This window comes from Barbatula barbatula, assembly GCF_947034865.1.
Source record: "Barbatula barbatula genome assembly, chromosome: 12".
Classification (NCBI taxonomy): domain Eukaryota; kingdom Metazoa; phylum Chordata; class Actinopteri; order Cypriniformes; family Nemacheilidae; genus Barbatula; species Barbatula barbatula.
Window position 1 is genome coordinate 18,343,323 of NC_136775.1, and position 21,509 is coordinate 18,364,831.

A 21,509-nucleotide genomic window follows, 5' to 3' on the forward strand; every position below is an offset into this window, starting at 1 on the left:
GAAAACTGCGAAAGACAAATTCAGAGCGTGAGATATATTCGCTCTTTTATGACATCGCTTAACTGCATTAGGACGATAAATTCATTATTATGAAAAGGGTTATGAAGTGATTGTTTTTTTCCCACTGTATTTTGGAGCATTTCTTAGCACGTGACTCACGCGATCGTAACAAACGTAAGAACGTCATTTGCGTACCCAAATAAGCAACGACGGACAGGTTTCGCGCGAAATGCAGACACGTGATATCACCTCATTTTCCACTATTTCCCGCGAAGAGAGAGAGACCTACGCAGCGATTTAAGGACCAAGGTGAGTTTTGACCTACGATTTACGACCAAATTGCAAAATAATAAATCGAGTGGTGTTTGAGTTTTGTCAATAAATATATAAGATGTTAAGGGTTTTGTAAATGTTTCGATGGTATGGCACTTTTCACCTCATTGGATTATTTGTGTAATAACAATATTAATTGCTTAGGAATAATCATGGTCAGCATTAATATCATTTTGTTAAAGTAAATATAATTCGTAAGATTAAGTTATCCATACTTTACAATCTTAAAACGAATAAAACAATTGGTAAGTTAATGATCATTCCCGGGTCCACCTGTGTTGTAAGCATATGCTTTTTATAATTGCATTTAGGCTAATTAATCGTATACATATTTTTAAATACAGGTTATGAAAAAAACCTTAAGTGTTGTAAAATTGCTGTAATATGCTTGTGCATAAATGTTTAATGTTTAGTGATATCAGTATTATTATCATCCAGTTAGTTGTGGAAATTGCAGAGATTTCTGTAATATTTTAATAATTTGCATAGTGTTTGGAGGGTATTATGTAGACTTAAGATAGAAATCCTCTACATTTTGAGCTAGAACTCAATTCTGCTTTAAAAATCTCTTCCATTGTCTACTTAACTGTGTTGCTTGTTTTAGTGGGACATATGCTTGATTATACTGTTAATGTATAAATAATATTTAATTTCAGTCATTGTATCAATATTGGCACCAGCACTCACCATGCTGACAACATCAAAAAAAAGACGCATGACACCACTTCAGGATGCTAAGCATCACATTGCCTGCAAAACAGACAAGCCTGGGCTGGAAAATAAATTTATCAATAAATATAAAGGTAAGATAAATTTCACATTGAATAATTCACATTCAGTTTAATAAACATTTAATATGAGGTCCACAGGTTGCCCAGTATAGTCTAATGCAGTCAAATTTAACAAAATATAGCGATAATAATGTTTGTGTGGGTGTTTGGATATGAATACAGCTATTTTTTATTTTAGCATGGCTACTAAATAAATATTTTAATTCAATATTTTGTGATAGTTTCAATAATAGCTCACTTTAAAAGAATCTCTGAACTTAATCAATTTTTCTCTTTAGGACGTGGAGTTTTCACCACTGAAGCCTTTTTTAGAGGTGATTTTATTGTTGAATACAGAAGTGAACTTCTGAGTTCGGAGGAGAGTCTTGCTCGATCTGAACACTGCAGTGAAGTTGAGAGCACATTCTTGTTTGATTTTCAGTGGCATGGCAAACATTGGTGGTGAGTATAGAATTGGTGGCTTGATGTAGTAGGGATGTTAAAATATCTTATTACACGTCTCATTGATACTTGATTCTGATTGGCCAGTTGCGACATTCCAAGTGTTGTTATTTTCCAATAACAACAGCTTCAAAACTAAAAACTCCATGTGACCCGGATGCTGCAAATCATTTTGAGAGCTACAGATTAATATGACATAATATTACTTTTAATGACTTCAATGACGTTATATTTACGAATTATTAAACCAATTTGCCTGTTAATGCGTTTGAACGTTGTTCAACCAAACCACCTTATTTAAAACCAAAACTAAACGGCTTTTCCTCGCGTAAGTCCTGCATTCTGTAAAATATAAGGAAAGTTTTGGCTACAGTGACATGCTTTCTGTTGCGTTCTCTGGCATGATTTGCGTTCATACTGTCCCCTTTCCAAACCAAACTGTGCTCCAGCCAAACTCTTCCAACCAGGCAAGTGGCACGGTTGCAAGCACTCCCACTAGTCAATCAAACCAGGCTTAAGGTGTCAAACATGCTTCAGGGTGTTCGATTGGGACAATGTGAGTAGGTCCCTATACTTTAAAGGGGTAGTTCACAAAATGAATGGTTTTTATTTTAAATGGTCTAAAATATTATCTTTTATTTAATGACTGCTTTGTGTAATCATGTTTTAGTGCTTATACCAATTGATCTTAACAAATATAATTTGTAGGCAAGTTTCCTGAACTGTGTGGTTTAGAAGAAGCACAAGCAAGTTTAAAATAGCCAGGATTTCAAAAAATAATGGATTTAATATTTTGGAATTAATTGAACCTTGAATGAGCATGTTTGACCCCCCCAAAGTCTGGTACGTTTGAATAGTGTGAGCCTCGACTGTGCATTGGCCTGGTTGAAGAGGTGGGTTCGGTCACGGTGTAGTTGGGTTTGAGCACGGATGGAGTAGTCTGATTTATGCAACGGTTTAAATTCTTCCTTTAGCTTCAACTGTCACTGTTAAAGTGCCAGTTCACCCAAAAGTAAAAATTCTGTCATCATTTGCTCACCCTCTTGTCATTTCAAACGTGTATGACTTTCCTCTGCAGAACCCAAAAGAAGAGATTTTAGAAGAATATTGAAAACCGAAACATTCACTTATTGTCACATGTCCATCTGTGCCAGTTAACCACATTCTGTAAAAAATCTTGTTTGTTTAGTGGAAGAAAGTTATACTGGTTTGAAATGAGCCTTTGAGACATCATGCATCACTGCCGAAATGATTGGCTTTATGATGTTGTCGCAGGAGTTACTTTAATATGAAATGCTGATCTTATCAAACTTACAAACTTAGCATTATGATGAACTCTATTGTGGTGAACGAGAGTGCTTTCTCTGTTTACTACAAAATAGTTGCATCATAATCTGAGAAGGGTCTCGGGTTAAGATTGTAAAGTACAGTGAGAATGCAAGCCACAAGACAAGTGGAGACATTTGTGCTCGAGCACAGGGTTAAGGGCAACCGTGCATTCGGTATTGGTTTGTTTTTCACCAGACCCATTTGTGTTTATATAGACTTGTACTAGCTACTCGCTCTTTAGGTGTAAATGTGAAAAGAAAAACAAGTATTGAACAAGTGTTGTCAGTCACTTATTCTTAATGGGATTTGATTTATTTATAGCATGGATGCATCTGAGGAAGATGGATCTTTGGGAAGACTGGTCAATGACGAGCACAAAAATCCTACTTGTAAAATAAAAACAGTTGAAGTGAACCAGCAACCTCATCTGTGTCTTTTTGCTGTCCGAGACATTAAACCAGGAGAAGAAATTACTTACAGCTATGGAGACTCAGATTGGCCTTGGCGAGAGAAGGTTAAATTAAATGTTGATTTTTTTAAAAAACATTTTCATCCCTTGCTATTCTCTTATCATATATTTATATTGTGTTCTTATATTTCTTTGATCAGGCCACAGAATCCAGTCTCAGTGGTTTGGGTTCACAGAAAGCGGTAAGTTTACTTAAAACAAACTGGTTCGTTTCCACTGAGCGGTACGGTTTGATACAGTTCAGTACAATTCAGCACGGGTAATCAGGCTTGCATTTTCACTGCCAACAGTACCCTTACTTGGTAGGCATGGTGTATGCCAGAAAGAAAATGGCGGTTCCTTTGTTCTCGTTCCCCTTGTAGCATGTGCAAGTGACGGTTCTCTGTAAACCAATCAGCATTCTGCAGTGAGTCTAGCTCCACCCATTAGGTACCGTACTACTGTGCTAGGTAAACTTACGAAAGGGTCCCAAAAAGTGGTACGGTATGGTTCGCTTTTTTGGCACGATTCACAAATTCTGACAGTAGCAAGGGAAATGATTCTGCACCATTCTGTACTGTACCGCTCAGTGGAAATGAGCTAAAAGACTAAGATTCCTGTGTCTGTATCTATAACATGTCCAAAGACTTGCACACATGAAACAAAAGCAGCGATTGTCTTTATTTCCATATCGTGATGTTCAGTTGTGCTCAAAAGTTTACATACCCCTTTGCAGAATCTGGAAAAAGCTGAAGCTTTTGGAAAAATTGTAGAAAGAGTTATCTCAACATCATACAGTAGTTACTGCTGGACATGTGTCAAATATCCAGAAATGCTGAAAAAGCAGATTGTGGAGGACCTGGGTGATTGTTTTGAAGATCAGTGGACAGTCTAATGACTCATGACAAACAAGAAACCCTTAGACAACTATGACTAAACATCAAAACTCTCATTGATTGTTTAGGTAACATCATACAGTATTAAGAACCAGGGGCGTGTAAACTTTTGCCCTAGGGTACAGAAAATCTGTTATTGTTCTTTAGTGTGAACTTAATGTTAATATTTCTTTAGTGAAATAACTTGCTCAGGGCAGGACTCATCACAAAAATAAACTTAATAATAAACCTTCATTTTCAAAAATCCTCTTATTTTTCCAAAAGCTTCAGCTTTTTCCAGATTCTGCAAAGGGGTATGTAAACTTTTGAGCACAACTGTATATCCAAGTGAACAAACCATTACATTTACTTTTTGTTTACTTCTGTGGTGTTTTGTATAATGTGTTTGGGTGTCACAGCTTTCATTATTGTTCATGTACATTTTACTCATTTCAATAAAAAAAAAAAATATATATATATATATATACGCAGGAGCGGTTTCAGTCAAGACTAGCCAAACTACGAGAACACCACAACAATAGCTTGAAGCGCTTTGGTAGAGCAGAATTAGAAAAGAAACACAAAAAGACTGCCATACGTGAAGATTGCATGGTGGGTATTATGTGAACATGATCATCGTGTTACTTAATACAGAATTGATTATTTATGTTTCTTCATCCTTTTGTGATTATAATTTTATTCAAATTTTATTTGTAGGCATTCTCTGTAGCATGCACACCTGGATCCTCTTTAGGATCCTGTGGTCCGGTGACATCTGTAAAGGACATACCACCCTCAGGCCTATTGCTGCCATCATTACCCTCACCTGACCTTAAAATGGCCACAGCATCTTCCTCTCCTGTTCAGCCCTCATCACCAGACCTTAAAATGGCCAGAGCATCTTCCTCTACTGTTCAGCCCTCATCACCAGACCTTAAAATGGCCACAGCATCTTCCTCTACTGTTCAGCCCTCATCACCTGACCTTAAAATGGCCACAGCATCTTCCTCTCCTGTTCAGCCCTCATCACCTGACCTTAAAATGGCCACAGCATCTTCCTCTCCTGTTCAGCCCTCATCACCTGACCTTAAAATGGCCACAGCATCTTCCTCTCCTGTTCAGCCCTCATCACCTGACCTTAAAATGGCCACAGCATCTTCCTCTCCTGTTCAGCCCTCATCACCTGACCTTAAAATGGCCACAGCATCTTCCTCTCCTGTTCAGCCCTCATCACCTGACCTTAAAATGGCCACAGCATCTTCCTCTCCTGTTCAGCCCTCATCACCTGACCTTAAAATGGCCACAGCATCTTCCTCTCCTGTTCAGCCCTCATCACCTGACCTTAAAATGGCCACAGCATCTTCTCCTGTTCAGCCCTCATCAGCTGACAGTCTGCCCTGTCATGCATCCACATCTGTGATGTCGTTATCACAGGTGTCTAAGACACTCTCACTTAGGGAGGTGAGTAAAGGAGATTAGTGAAGGATCTGTATCTGTAAAATGAACATCAGCATTATTGTGACTTTAAACAGTTTAGCACTGTCAGGACAAAATTGCATCTGCATGAATTTACTTGCACACCTTAAAACCACAGTAGTGTTAAATAACATCCAGGTATGCTTTTGTTGTGGGTTCTGATATAAGCTAAGGGCATACATATCTATTGTTTTAGATTTAAAGTACTACAACAAGTTTTTAATAAGCAGTGTTCATTTTGTTGGTTGGTGAATGATCATTGCACATGCTGTATTATTTGTTTATTGGTTTTTCTTCTCTTCCAGATGCACTTAAGGCCATCAAGAAAAAGACAGGTACTGTTGTATGCTAAATAATTTAAATACTGGTAGCCGTCTATACCATTATGCACGTTTAAACATTTGATTAAAGAATACATTAGTTTTGTGTATGATTTGATTAAGTGTGAAATTCTCTCATTTAGTATTCTGGAAGTGCCTTAAATGATTCAGACCTTTCGGACTACAGTGATGTGGATTACGTACCCCAAATCAGCTCTGATGAATCAGATGGTAGTGCTTCTGAACATGACATCTCTGAAAGCTGTTCAGTGGCAGGGGGTTCATCTGAGAGACGTATGACAAAAGTGTCATCTAAAAGGATGAAATGCCAAACTAAAGAGACAGACACGTCACCTCACAAAAGGACTTTTGTTCAGGCAATGCCATCACCAAAGAAGGACCGCAAATCATATAACAAAAAACAGTACTGCATCTATTGTTCTAAGCCCTATTCAAAATTGGCAAGACATCTCGAGTTTGTCCATCAAAATGAGGTAGAGGTCGCAAAGGCTGTAGCATTTACAAAACATTCTAAACAAAGACGAGTCCAGTTAAACCTTCTTAGAAAAAAGGGAAACTTTGCCCACAACACAGATGTGGTGAGAAAAGGACATGGTGAGATGATTGCTTGTTACCGCCCCAAAGAGAGCAAAAACACCAAAGATTTTATTCACTGTGTTTATTGCCAAGGGCTTTACAACAAGCATAGCCTTTGGAAACATATCAAAAACTGTCCACTCAAACCTAAAAATGATGAAGGCAGAAAAAGAGTTCGATCTCTCTGTGCTCTAAAAACACCAGTAGGCTTAGAGGTTAGCAAAGCCTTCAAGAAAATACTTTCCTTCATGAACTATGATGATGTTTCACGCACAATTCACAGCGACACGTGCATCTTGCAACTGGGAGAGTACATGTTCAACAGGATGGGATCTGATGTGACCAAACATGACTACATCAGACAAAAGATGAGAGAAGTTGGCAGACTTCTTCTTGAAGCAAGAAAGATTACTCCACTGCGAACAATGGCGGACTTTATCATACCAGCAAACTTCAAACATGTCATATTAGCTGTGAAAGTTGTGTCTGGCTTTGACGAAGAGACAAACTCCTACCGCATTCCCTCTTTAGCTCTCAAACTCGGACATTCCTTAAACAAAATCTGTAGCATTATTGAGAGCAATGCTATGATGAATGGAGACCATGAGCGTGCAGATTGTGCTCGAGACTTCAGAAAAGTACACCAAGCAAGGTGGAATGAATACATTTCTGCTGGTGCTATAACTACATTGAAAGAAGCAAAGTGGAATGCACCACAGATCATTCCTTTCACTCAGGATGTCAAAGTTCTGCATGCACATCTAGAGAAAAAACATGATGAGTTCCTTAATAAACTCAGAAACAGTAAGTCTGCAGAAAACTATGCTGCTCTTGCCAAAGTCACACTGTCCCAAGTCATCCTTTTCAACAGACGAAGAGAAGGTGAGGTGTCACGGATGCTTTTGTCCGCTTTTCAAAGCCGGGATTCTTCTGAGTTACATGAAGACATAGCCATCTGTCTTTCTGAGTTTGAGAGGAAGCTGTGTAACCACTTCACCAGAGTAGAAATCCGTGGTAAACGGGGGAGAAAGGTTCCTGTGCTCCTCAAGCCTTCATTGGTTTCTGCCATGGAGCTACTTGTTGAAACACGTGAGGTTTGTGGTGTTCCAGCTCAGAATCCCTTTATGTTTGCTAGATCTGGAGCAATGTCTGCTTACAGAGGAGGAGAGTGCATACGTAGAGCTGCTCATGAATGTGGCATTAAGAATCCCGAAGCTCTCTCATCAACCAAGCTCAGGAAGCATATAGCAACCATGTCAAAGGTTCTTAACCTTGATGAGAATGAAGCTGACCAGCTGGCTGATTTCCTCGGTCACGATATCAGAGTCCACAGACAGTATTACCGGTTACCGGAGGGGACATTGCAGCTGGCAAAAATGAGTAAAGTCTTGATGGCAATGGAGAAAGGAACACTGTCCAACTTCAAAGGAAAGAGGCTTGATGATATTGAAATCGACCCAAATGGTATGGTTATAATTGGAATAAGGCTAAAATGTCAGTCCATATTTACAGTGTTTGTCATCATATTTCACAAATTAAATACACTTAATACATTTCCTATTGTTGTAGAGCGAGTTGAGGAACCAGATGATTCCATATCAAGTGATGAGGAGGAAGTGGATGCAGCAAGATGCAGTGACATTCCTGAGACAACAGCACCAGCAGACACTGACCAAGCATGTGTCTCACAAAAGGATGAAGGTACAAAATTCTGCGAACCACAGCAAAGCATTAATCGAGTAACTAAAAAATATCTACACAAGAAAGTGTTGGGTATTACTCATTAATCATTGACTTTAGTTGTGATGAGGATTTTCATTTTTTTAGGATCATCAATCCTTCCAAAAAGAAAATGGGAGAACGCTGAGGTAAAAGCAGTTGAAAAACACATGATGAACTTCATACAGACATGCAGAGTTCCTGGTAAGCAAGACTGTGAGAGATGCATTCAGGCAGAGCCAGAAGCCTTAAAGGAACGCACATGGACTGGAGTGAAGAATTATGTGCGAAACAGGATCACGACTTTGAAAAGAAAGGGTGGAATGTAGAATACTTCATTGGTTTTACTGTAGAGAAAATAGAAAATGTTGAGGTAAAGTTAAAAGCACAATCCCTTTGAAGGTAATATTAATATAGTCAATTATGAGAATATAGTGCATCGAAGACAAGCACTGATAATCTTTTCATGGTTTTGATTTTCATTATTTTCATTATAGTGTTCCTGTTTACATGTTTTCTTTAAGAGTAACCCTAATGTGCACTTTTGTGCAATATAGTTAATTTCTTTATTAATTGGAGTTCTTTAAGTAGACAAGAATATCTTAAAGAGAATTGAAGTAGAGGAAAAAAGATGGAGGATCGAAAGTAGAGGAAGAAAGTAGGGGAAGAAAGATGGAGGAGCGAAAGAAGGGGAAGAAAGATGGAGAAGAAAGATGGAGGAGCGAAAGAAGGGGAAGAAAGATGGAGAAGAAAGATGGAGGAGCGAAAGTAGGAGAAGAAAGATGGTAGACCGAAAGTAGAGGAAGAGAGATGGAGGAACGATAGTAAAGGAAAAAAGATGTAGGTGCGAAAGTAGAGGAAGAAAGATGTAGGAGCGAAAGTAGAGGAATAAAGATGCAAGAGCGAAAGTAGAGGAAGAAAGATGGAGGAATGATAGTAAAGGATGAAAGATGGAGGAACGATAGTAAAGGAAGAAAGATGGAGGAGCCAAAGTAGGGGAAGAAAGATGGAGGAGCGAAAGTAGGGGAAGCAAGATGGAGGAGCGAAAGTAGAGGAAGAAAGATGTAGGAGCGAAAGTAGAGGAATAAAGATGCAAGAGCGAAAGTAGAGGAAGAAAGATGGAGGAATGATAGTAAAGGATGAAAGATGGAGGAACGATAGTAAAGGAAGAAAGGTGGAGGAACGATAGTAAAGAAAGAAAGACGGAGGAGGAGCCAAAGTAGGGGAAGAAAGATGGAGGAGCGAAAGTAGGGGAAGCAAGATGGAGGAGCGAAAGTAGGGGAAGCAAGATGTAGGAGCGAAAGTAGAGGAAGAAAGATGCAAGAGCGAAAGTAGGGGAAGAAAGATGGAAGAGCGAAAGTAGAGGAAGAAAGATGAAGGAATGATGGTTAAGGAAGAAAGATGGAAAAACAAAAGTAGAGGAAGAAAGATGGAAGAGCGAAAGTAGTGGAAGAAAGATAGAAGAGCGAAAGTAGAGGAAGAAAGATGGAAGAGCGAAAGTAGTGGAAGATAGATGCAAGAGCGAAAGTAGGGAAAGAAAGATAGAAGAGCGAAAGTAGAGGAAGAAAGATGGAGGAGCGAAAGAAGGGGAAGAAAGATGGAGGAGCGAAAGAAGGGGAAGAAATATAGAAGAGCGAAAGTAGAGGAAGAAAGATGGAAGAGCGAAAGTAGTGGAAGATAGATGCAAGAGCGAAAGTAGGGAAAGAAAGATAGAAGAGCGAAAGTAGACCAAGAAAGATGGAGGAGCGAAAGAAGGGGAAGAAAGATGAAGGAGCGAAAGAAGGGGAAGAAATATAGAAGAGCGAAAGTAGAGGAAGAAAGATGGAGTGAGTGATGAGCAAAATTATAAAGGAAGGAAGAGGGAGGAACGATAGTTAAGAGGGAAAAAAGGGAGTTGTGAAACTAAAAAGAGAAGTGCTGCCAAGTTAAGATTTTCAATGTCTAGATTATTTAAATTACTCTAGTCATCTTATTATTTTATATTTCTCTCTGTTCTACTGTCTTAATAATGAGCGCTGTTTAATACATCTGCAAGTGTTATTTCTACAAGGTTGTTGTGTTCAAGCAACAGGATATATAAAGCATGTATTAAAGAAATGTTGAAGAAATGGCCTGGATGTCATAACAGCTTATACTTTTTTTTAAATGTATAAACAATATTGATGAGTTGGTGCTTTTACCCAAGTGTCCCCAGAGTCCCCAAAGTGTTATTTCATAGGAGATTGTGTATAGCCAGAGTCCCCAAAGTGTCATTTCATTGGAGATTGTGTATAGCCAGAGTCCCCAAAGTATCATTTCATTGGAGATTGTGTATAGCCAGAGTCCCCAAAGTATCATTTCATTGGAGATTGTGTATAGCCAGAGTCCCCAAAGTATCATTTCATTGGAGATTGTGTATAGCCAGAGTCCCCAAAGTATCATTTCATTGGAGTTTGTGTATAGCCAGAGTCCCCAAAGTGTCATTTCATTGGAGATTGTGTATAGCCAGAGTCCCCAAAGTATCATTTCATTGGAGTTTGTGTATAGCCAGAGTCCCCAAAGTATCATTTCATAGGAGATTGTGTATAGCCAGAGTCCCCAAAGTATCATTTCATAGGAGGTTGTGTATAGCCAGAGTCCCCAAAGTATCATTTCATAGGAGGTTGTGTATAGCCAGAGTCCCCAAAGTATCATTTCATAGGAGGTTGTGTATAGCCAGAGTCCCCAAAGTGTCATTTCATTGGAGTTTGTGTATAGCCAGAGTCCCCAAAGTGTCATTTCATTGGATATTGTGTATAGCCAGAGTCCCCAAAGTGTCATTTCATTGGAGATTGTGTATAGCCAGAGTCCCCAAAGTGTCATTTCATTGGAGTTTGTGTATAGCCAGAGTCCCCAAAGTGTCATTTCATAGGAGGTTGTGTATAGCCAGAGTCCCCAAAGTGTCACTTCATAGGAGGTTGTGTATATAGCCAGTATCTTAGAAATCCAAACATGAGACTAGAAGTTTTAGATTTGTATTTATGTACAGCTTTATCAATTCATCACATTACAGATAATAATGTCTTCGTGTTTTAGGACTCCTGTGAGCAGGCAAATGCAATTTAGTGAGGAAAAAATAGGTAATATGTTTCAGGGATGGTGTTAAAGCTTTAGAATTACATTTAAATACTAAATGAACTAAAGAGATGCAGGTAATGGTTATGGCATGATCCTCTGGTATAGAGAGGCTTGATTTTGAATATAGAAATCAAGTTCAGTCCTATAATCTTAATCTATAACATTTCCGTTCCAGGTAAACTAATAAAACACTAACAAAATTCACAAAAGTTACTTTCACACCTTTATCACTTGGTCTAACCACTATTTGAACCCAGGATTGTATTTCTGTTTCTTATTGGGTTGAATCGTGTGTATCATCTCAAAGTCCTAACAGTATAACATAACCAGAGTTTGTGTATCACCATAGTCCTCAAAGTTTCACTTGATCCGAGTTTGTGTTTGTCCCCAAAATGGACATAAAAAATACTGTCCCCAAAGTGAAGGCAAAATGTCAGGTCTGTAAAAAAGCCTTTAATCCTAAATATCAAGTGATGTTTGTACTGAGGGCTTCACCAGTAGTGTAGTCATATCTTTCTTTTGTCTCTAGACCCTTCTGAAAGGGGTGTACCCAAAGGTAGGGTGTTCAGTCATACGTCCTCGTTGGGGGGTTAAGTAGGTATGGGTGTGTGTGTGTGTGTGTGTGTGTGTGTGTGTGTAAGTGTTGGATGACCTCGGGCCCACCTTTCCTACATCTGCAGTGTCATGAATGAGAGATGGTCTCCAGCAGGTACTGATCACACAAGGTTTCACTGGTACCATGTACGTGTGATCAGTCTCATAGTAACAATATTTGTACTAACTTTAGTATTGTATAGCAGAAATGATGGTACATATTTATACGGTCTTGTTTAATAGTAGTGTGTTGCAGAAATGTACTATGGTTATAGAGATAGTTTCGCCAAAATTTTTTATTCTGTTATCAATTATTCACCCTCATATTGTTCAAACCTATGTATGACTTATTTCTACTGTGGAATACAAAATATGTATTTTGAGAAATACCTTAAAGGCGATGTGCTACGGTGCTTTCAGACCTCTTTACAATGTTAAATGTGCTGTCTTCTCTCTCAAAAAACAAGTTGAAAGTCGATACACTCCCCCAAGGTTCCTATAGGTTTCTGAAAGTTTTTTCAGAACATGAAAAAAGTTTCGTTTCAACTTTTCTTAGTCCCTGATTCTCCCGGAAAAGCACACCCATGGCTAGGAAAAAGAAATGTCCGCAAGTCAACCGACAAGCGACAGGAAGACCGGATTACCATCAAGATTGGCTGCGCTGTGGGCCTGCAGCTGCAGCTTGTTACTCTTGCGATAGTGAGAGAAGTTGAGGTGTTTTTGTTTGTTCACAGCGTTTTAGTAATAATGTTATATAAATGGCGGATTTATAACACTGGATTTGGAGACCGTTTGAAACAGATGGACCGATAGATGGAGCAGTCCCATTGCTAAAAGATGCCGCACATGAACCTCACAGGGTAAGAGTTTACGGTTGCCAGGTAACATTTGGCACAGTATTGTAGAATTTAACTAAGGTGCCATCACAGGTGTGTATTCTTCCGTGCAGCATGTAAACCCGATCAGATCGTCGAATCACAGCTGTCCTTTTTAAAATCGCATTGCACAACAACACTACAGCTCGTGATGAATGTTTCGCACCTTCGTGTCACACGGTTACACCGCCTGCACAGATTTCCCCGACATGGTTTGTACACTTACATGCTGAGACACAGCCGAACGATGATGATGTCTGTCACAGCGCTGAAGGCCACGTCTCATCGCTGTCACCCTGACCATGTTAATATCATTACCCTGTCAGGAGCCATCAGACGTACACAAACTCTGACACGCTCGCACAGAGATGCCTGAGAGCCACAAACACAAGGAGAGCAAAAGAGAGAAGAACGGTTCGTCCTGTTCTCCCCGTGCAACTTCTGATCTTTCTTGCAACATGGCCCTTCAAAGATGAGCATAAAAACATCTGCTTCAACCACTGCTTTCTCTGAAGATGGAAAGGCAGCCGTGAAATATGGAAGAATATGACAAGCCTGAAGACTGAAGCTTTGTTTCTTTCAAGAAACATCCCGTCTAATCCTGGCAGGGTAGGGAGGAGCAGATGAAAAGGAGAAGAACAAACGTCAGTGCTGTTTGGCCCAGCAAGGTTTTCAGAGAAGAAAGGATGGAGGGAAGAGTGCGAGAGGCAGATTAATGGAAAGGCGGGTGGAGACACAGTGCAGACATGGCGTGGTGCCAGGGCCTTGTTTTAACCGCCGCAGGTTCCCCCGCTGATGTCGCGCGGCTGTGATTGGAGCAACATTAGGAAAAGACATCTGAGGCATGCGAGCAACAGGCTATAAGTCATTCCGGTTTTCATCAGAAGAGGGACTTTCACACTGCGTCTGGGGTTTTCATTCCAGGTTAAGCTGAGGTCTTGCTGATACATTAGACATCGGCAGTGTTTTAAGGGGATGCTTTGTTTTAGTGTGCAGTTTCTTACCTCTGTTGTGTCTCTGTGTGGCTCATAAATTATATCCCGGAGTAATGGAACTTTTAAATAAAGGGATTTTTTTCTAACCTTTAACAAATAGTTAAATATTTCATATGAATGAGTTAATATTTTGATGAATCAGTTAATTAAAAGAAATCACCCAAATATAGCTGTCTAAATCCAGACATCAAATAAAGCCATAAATACACAACATTCAAACTTGGCTCTTCCTCTCGGGTAGAGCACTGCCAGACATGCAGGAACAGTTCATCCAAAAATGAAAATTCTGTCATCATTTACTCAACCTTATTTTAAATGAAGTTGTTTCTGTGTATCTGATATAAACAGAGAAAGATGTTTGGAAGAACAGTTCTTGGCCACCATTGACTACCATAGTAGGAAAATGTGTTATTAGAATTAGATATTTTGAAGAATGTAGGAAAGAAAACCGTTTACTTATGGTAGTTGATGGTGGCCAAGAACTGTTTGCTTACAAGAATTCGTCCAAATATATTTCTCTGTGTTCTTCAGAGACAAAGAAATATATACAGATTTGAAACAGTAAATTATGATTTTTGGGGGAACTGTCCCTTTAATGCACAAGCTTGCAAAAACGTATCGCATTTATAATTGCAAACTATCTCTACGTCTTCATTGACAGCAACTTGTTTTGTGCGTGACATTATAAAAATCAATGCTTGTTGGGTGTCATGAATTAAAACCTCAATTTTAACCCGAGTTTTTGTTAAGAGGGAATCATATTCAAGCGAGAGTGTCAGAACTAAAAACGCACTTGTTACTGAAATAACAACTGTTATTGAAACCAGGCCCATCGTACGCCAGGTCCTGTAATGCACACATCTATGGGTTGAACACCGCCTCAAGAGAAGAAAACTTCCCTAGCCCCGCCCACTGGTTCGCTCATGTAACAAGTAACGCAGTAATGATACTTTTTTAATTTATTTCGGGTGCTGGGTCATATCCGTATCTGCCAACACTGTTGTTTTGGCCGGGAATGTCACGTTTGTTTATTTATCATGGAAACTCTAAAATTTGAGACCCGCGATCGTGTTGATCTTCTGTCCGGTTCGCAAACACGAGTCTCAAATGCTGATAGGGCCAATCATATATCATTAAACACCACACAACTATTGGCCTAAACAAACTATACGCAAAGCCTTGCCATCACATCCAGGAAACAAGTCCGTTGCGTGTCTAACCAAATTCACAGAAGGCTCTAACTTCAGTTTACTACGCAACTGCTATCCAATCATAGCAGTGTGCGTTTACTTCCAAGTCTTCAATTCGCCATTCCCTTTCAAACCGTGCGTTTCTCCAGCCGGCATCAAAACCAGGGTAGAAAATAGCCTATTACTTATTGATTTTGATGTTTTCGAATGTAAAAACCACACAAACTTCATAAGTAGACCTCAGATCAATAGACCAATAATTATTAAGCTGTTTTGTATTAACAATTTTTACAGTTGTATTGTAAAAAGTTCTGATATTATGTTTATTTAACCTATTTCAATTGTTCATTATGTTTAAATGCATAGTTTTCATTGATTTATTTACAGTATTTCTGTCAATAATTTATGCTGCAGGTCATTATGGTGTCCACAGTAGCACAACAGCTAAACCCTGATAAACCTTAAATAAACCATTATGATATGTACAGCCGCTGGAAAAAATAATAGACTATTCCAAATTTTCATTTCAAATCAGCATTTCATTGTGCATGTATTGTGGTCATTCCAGTCCAGTTTTTGTTGAATTTCATCAAAATCAAACATCAGGATCCAGCAGATGTAAAACACATGACTAGTGAAACTGTTTTGTCACTTGCAGCTTTTTGCCGAGGTTTCATGATGCAATATCCTAACGAGGCAGATTTTAGTTTTATTACTGTGTAAACAAGGGTTATACGGGGCTAGTGGGTGTTGTTTATTGCAACAGCAACAATTGGCCAGCATTCACCAAGGTGACAGATTGTCGTACCAGGAATGATAAAAAGTATGTGTGGACTTTCAGTTTGTCCAACTCTGATTTTCTCCCAGTATACAAAGTATTGCTTATCTTTATATTTCGTTATATACATTATACTACAACCCAGGTGTACCCTCACAGTCTGACAAATGAATATATTATAATAATGCTGCCTGGTGTAGTTATCCTATTAAATGATAGTTTTCCAGACTGGAAATCACACCCCGCCTGCAGGCACCTCCTGCAAACCTGCAGCAAAGTTCGAAAAGAACGGAGTGATATCAAATGACTTCATTAGTAACTTTGAGAACTCCATATCCTGAAGCTCTCCAAACAACCAATCAGAAAGAAGCCTGCTCTCTCTGATGCCAGTTTCCACCAATCAAGTCCAGCAGGGTCATTTGGGTTCACGGTGCTCCTACAGCTCCCAGAATTCGGTGCTCAGTTAATACCAGCCAGTGCTGTGAGCGTCCATCCACAGGAGCGTCGGGACTGCCGCTGTTTCACCAATTTATTCTGACCCTGCAGTGTGTTTAATATAGAATGTAAAATGTCAGTTTCAGATTCACCAATTATTGGAGGATTAGGATCTTAAATGAACGCGTTTAGACACCAGTCTTGCTGTTGCAGCCATAATCTCCTTTCTTGAGTCACAGCGGATGACTGGTGCATTGGAAGAGAGAGAGAGAGAGAGCAGAAAGTGATTCTCTTTAAGAACAGCATCATTAAATTCATGGAGATCATGAAAATGTTGCCCATGCCGTCTTTTTTGGGCTTGTGTGTCATTGGGATGATGAAATATGTCTAATGAGCAGAGACAAACAGTATAGGATATGCGTTGGGTGATTCTCCCAAAAAAATTGAACACTGATCATTTTCAGACATTTTCCTGTATTTTTGGGAATATACGGTTTAGCCCAATATTATCTCAACCAATGTATTGATTAAGATGCGGGACTAGCTACTTTCTTACAATTGGCGAAAGAGTTCAGCAAACCCGTGTTGTGAAATTAGAGGTATATAAAGAAAATACAGGCGTTGTAAGAAAAGGACAAGGTTAACTTGCATAAGCTTTCTTTGGCCAAAGATTGAAAGCTCTTCATCGGTGTGCTCATCTGTATCAGTAGTCCTGGCTGTGCATATCCAGGGATGATCAGTGTTAGTGGAGTACTGATGTGGACTGATGGGGTCAGTGGAGATGTGAGACAGAGCTGTCATGTGTTCTCAGCTCAGACACACAAATACACGTTTAATCTTACCCAGCATTCCCTGCAGTCCATGCCGAGACAGTCGGACTGTCCAGCTTGACTCTTCATCTCTTTCACACACACTCCGGCTGACACTGGCCTGCAAATGTCAATGCCCTCCTTGTGTAGTTAAAGGCATTGATTCTTTTTCTGTAGCTATGTAGAGGTTATATAAAGCAAGAGACAATAGTCAACATTCTGTACTAGTTTTTTATTAAGTATTGAGTATTTAAACCTGGTGAAAAAGTATTTAAAGTAATTTTTGTAATATTTATAATGTACAACACAGAATAAGATAGGACAATGCTTCCTTGGTGCGTGAGTATGTTAAGACTCCATGCACATCAAGTTTTCGATTATTTATTAATCATGTCATCTAATGTGTATTGTAATATCTTGCAATACACATTTGTTTGCAATTTTTTTATAATAAGTAGCACAATTTTACTAGCACATACAAAAAAATTCAAGGAATATGGTGTGGTAAAATGTGAGGGTGTTATAACTTGTTCAAGTTAACCAGACTTTTATTTTGACGGATTGCCGCAAATGATGTTTGTTTGTACGAACATCACACGTTCAAGTACACGCAACCGCGCCGTTATTATTATTACAAGCGGAATACTTCGCATATTCTAACACTATCTGAATATTTTCTTAGCTGTTACGTTTAACGTTAGCTGTTCAGAACTAATTTCTTCTCTTCTGTCCGTGTTTTCCGCATTTCAGAAGTCAAAGGGCTCTATGTATGTCACATGAGGTATCAGTGTGTCATTATGAGTACGAGTAAATGGTCTTGTTATATTATCCCTGATGAAAAATTATATTTGTTATATCTGCTGTCTGCAATTAATGTGTATTGCCTAAGATAAACGATATCGGAAATCTTGCACGCAAAGCTGACATGAACAGATCACAAGGGATACACCAGCAAACCGGTACATGTAGATGAGTAAACACGGCCCTTTTCTGGACAGCTGATCTGTGATAGAGATTGATGTCTGCAGGTCAGCGGTTGAGCGATGCTGCTATGAGCGGCAATTACATTTGCATGTGTTGAGATGATTTTGTACGGATAACCAAGCACCAGCACGTTCAAAAACTAGCTTTTCTTGGAACCTGTCAGTGTCACCTTTGTGCTTCATAGCGTTCTGATTCAGTTTAAGCCAATAGCGCATTACTGCTCAACCAGTCAACCAAAGCCAAGTGCAAAAGTACGTGAGGACAAAGTGTATAAAACGGCTGAATCTGTTAATAATGTGCCTGTGATACCTGTTACATGTCATGTTTCTTGAGAGTGACCTGCCACTTGGATGAGGGAATCGTGTGGGTTAGATGAAATGAAATTCAATGAAATCATCACGTCACCTTAAACTTTGTCAATGTTAATCAGCACTTGTCTAGATTTCTATCTTCTGTGCACGAGAATCAATGATAAACTTTGACACTGCACTGTGCAAAGCCTGAGCTCCATTTTATGCTTTATATGCCAATTTAGATTGTGTACTGTGTTTGCAGCTGTGGATTATATTTCTAGTCCGCCAGTGTCTCGGTTTGGTTCTAAATTTGGTGTTTGATTTATTTATGCAAAAACACTCTTTTAAGCCATCTAAGAAGTACAGAAAACTTGCTACAAATGACCAAAATAACCAATAGCATTCATGGTATTAAACCATGCTTAAAAACTTAAAAATAGGAATTCAAGAATTAAAGATGTACAGTACTGACCAAAAGTGTTCTCCAAGTGTGTTCGGAGTATAAAGTAAAGCTTTGAGAAGAATTTAAGGAGATTTGCAAAAAGAAGAAGTACAACATGTGCAACATTTGTAAAGACATAACTCAGGAGCATGACAGAATATCACTAGACAATTATGAAAAACCCATAAAATTGTAGTGTTATTTCATCTGAGGCTTCTGTGTTTCTGTGGATTTGTTGTATTTACTTAAATAAAAGTGTCCTCCGGTAACTTTATGTCAGTCAGATGTGCTCTGCCCGTCGTGCCGGGATAAACTGCAATGTGGGGCAGACCTCATGTCTACAGTCATAAGTATGGTCGCACGACACTAGAATCTCCCTCTGGATACTTTAGATGTTTCTAGAAAAACATTCTCCAGCTCTTGACCTATTTATGCACAGAAATGTTTTGACTTTCGACTGATGGATGGAATATTTCAAAGAGGAGACAGCAACACTGCAGCCGTCTGAGCTCCTTTCTTAATAAAGGAAGATCTGGTCCTGTGATGTAGAGAAAGCAAACGGTACTCTCCTATGATCCCACATCACACTCAAACAGAAGAGCACACCCGGGGCGAATCTTCCAGCTCGGAGCGAGAGGCGTATTTTAGTTCGGTCGACAAGGATCTTATGCATTATAGATGCTGTCGAGTTCCTCAACGCAATCTGATGAATGAGAAGGTTTCTCAGAAGATTCTCAAGGGTCACCGGGTCTAAACTAGCCACTCAATACTTCTGTTGGATTAGAGAGATGTCTCTTTCTTCTGTGGAACACAAAAGAAGATATTTTGAGAAACGTCTCGGTGGTTTTGTGTCCATACAATGGAGGTCAATGGGTTCCAATGTTGTTTGGTTACCAACGTTCTTTAAAATATCTACAGAAGTGTTCTGCAGAAGAAAGCAAGCCATACAGGTTTGGATAGACATGAGGGTGAATAAACTATGAAATCATTGTATTGTATGGAACTTCTGGTCCCCTTTAAGCAGAAAATGGCCCACCCCCATTCTGTAAATGTCTTAATTTATTTACGTCGGTAACATATATTTTAAGGCTTAAATGTTTGTGCACAACAAGATCAGACAGGTCAAGTGTTGTGGATATCACAAGATATATGTTGTGTTCAACACTTCCCCGCCGTCCCACTGACATCAATCACCTTTAATGAAGCCTTCCGATTGGTCCCAGCGAAGGACTCAACCATATGCCACCTCCAGCCCTGGCATCTGCTGCTGTTGTAGTACTTCTGATGCCCACCCTCCACCCCACTGACCACGCCCATCTCGTTTCCCTGCCAGGAGCTGATGAGATTTCGTTGTATGACTAAGAGATTATTTATGCAGTCGGTTGAATCAAGCCAGACGAACAGAGACGGGCGAGTATTCAAATTAAAACCTGTTCTAGGACATTTATTTGCATGTCTTTAGTAGGACATGAGGTACACCCTGACTTGAGGCCCTGCATTAAAATCAATCTCAGTTGATCCTGTCGAAAATTGACTGCAGTAAATAGACGGTAGAACATTGTTTGATCTCATAACTCGAACCACATTAGAAGCTGTAGTGAAAAACGCATGTGACTACATCGCATTTGAATCTTAAACCCTCGTAACACCAATCATTGCTCCAAACTTTGTTAGCGATGCGTGGTTCTAAAAGAAACTTTTAAAAAAACGTTTTCCCAATTTGAGACCCCAAATCCAATCACCCGGAGGCGTATTTGACATGTTAATACCAGGCCTCAGCTAACCACTTGTGATTGGATCACCTAAGACGGATGTTAATGGCAGGTGTAAACAGCACCCAGCGCTCTGATGGGTTCACGGAGTCACCAGAGTTGATCAAATATGACGAAACCATAACACGTCTGAAATTGGCTTTTTTTAATAACAAATAGCAAAAGGCTGACGGAAACGTCCTTTGCTCAAGGTGAATGCTGATTGTATGCGGGTTTTGTGATGAAAACCGATACAGAGAGCATTTTGTGTAATTATATTCTAGAGATATCATTTCCATCTCCTCTGTGTCATTATGAAAGCATATATATGTGCTTAAATGAGCTCCTGGACGCAATCAACACCTGGACCAGCTGATGAAGCAATCACACATTACCTCCCTCTGACAATCATTTACTAACAATCAGTTACGCACACACACGCGCGCACAAAGACGGAGAGGGTGTGAAAACCCCTGTCACATACTTAGAAATGAATACTTTGCATGAAATTGACAAATAGCTCTTTGCTTAGTTTCTCTACACTTGTGGTTCTCTTGATTCTTTTGGTCCAGCGCAAAACTAAAAATAAATTGTCCTCCTTTGCGTAGCATTCACACTGACATTTCGAACACTGACACATCCATCCAAGCACGCAAAAAGTGTAGTTCTAATGATTGACGTTTTTTCTTTTGGAACATCAAAGGTTTTGAAGTAGCCCATTCATGTTCATAAAAAGCATGAACTTTTCTTAAAGCATATAGTGATCACATCCATCAAACTCCAAAAATGGGCAGCAATGGGGGTAGACTACAGCTCTTCTTGTGTGTTGTTTAGAAATATATCGTGAATAAGCAACTAGAAGATGAGACACATTTTTCTCATACACACAGTGCTACCACAGCTGATAAGTCACACATTTATGCATTTGGCAAACCCTT

At 39.3% G+C, this 21,509-nt stretch overlaps 2 protein-coding genes across 2 annotated transcripts in view; both read left to right on the plus strand.

Moving 5' to 3' along the window:
• Positions 1-21,509, plus strand: part of cdkal1 (CDK5 regulatory subunit associated protein 1-like 1) — a 310,661-nt gene that overhangs the window by 258,290 nt on the left and 30,862 nt on the right. The gene's annotated exons all lie outside the window — the stretch shown is intronic.
• Positions 919-9,053, plus strand: LOC306901187 (uncharacterized protein). The gene is made up of 10 exons (XM_079468771.1): positions 919-1,136; positions 1,403-1,565; positions 3,216-3,408; positions 3,504-3,545; positions 4,710-4,829; positions 4,935-5,678; positions 5,999-6,028; positions 6,157-8,074; positions 8,180-8,311; positions 8,438-9,053. The coding sequence occupies exons 1-10, from the start codon at positions 1,022-1,024 to the stop codon at positions 8,656-8,658; spliced, it is 3,678 nt and encodes a 1,225-aa protein (XP_079324897.1). The 5' UTR covers positions 919-1,021; the 3' UTR covers positions 8,659-9,053.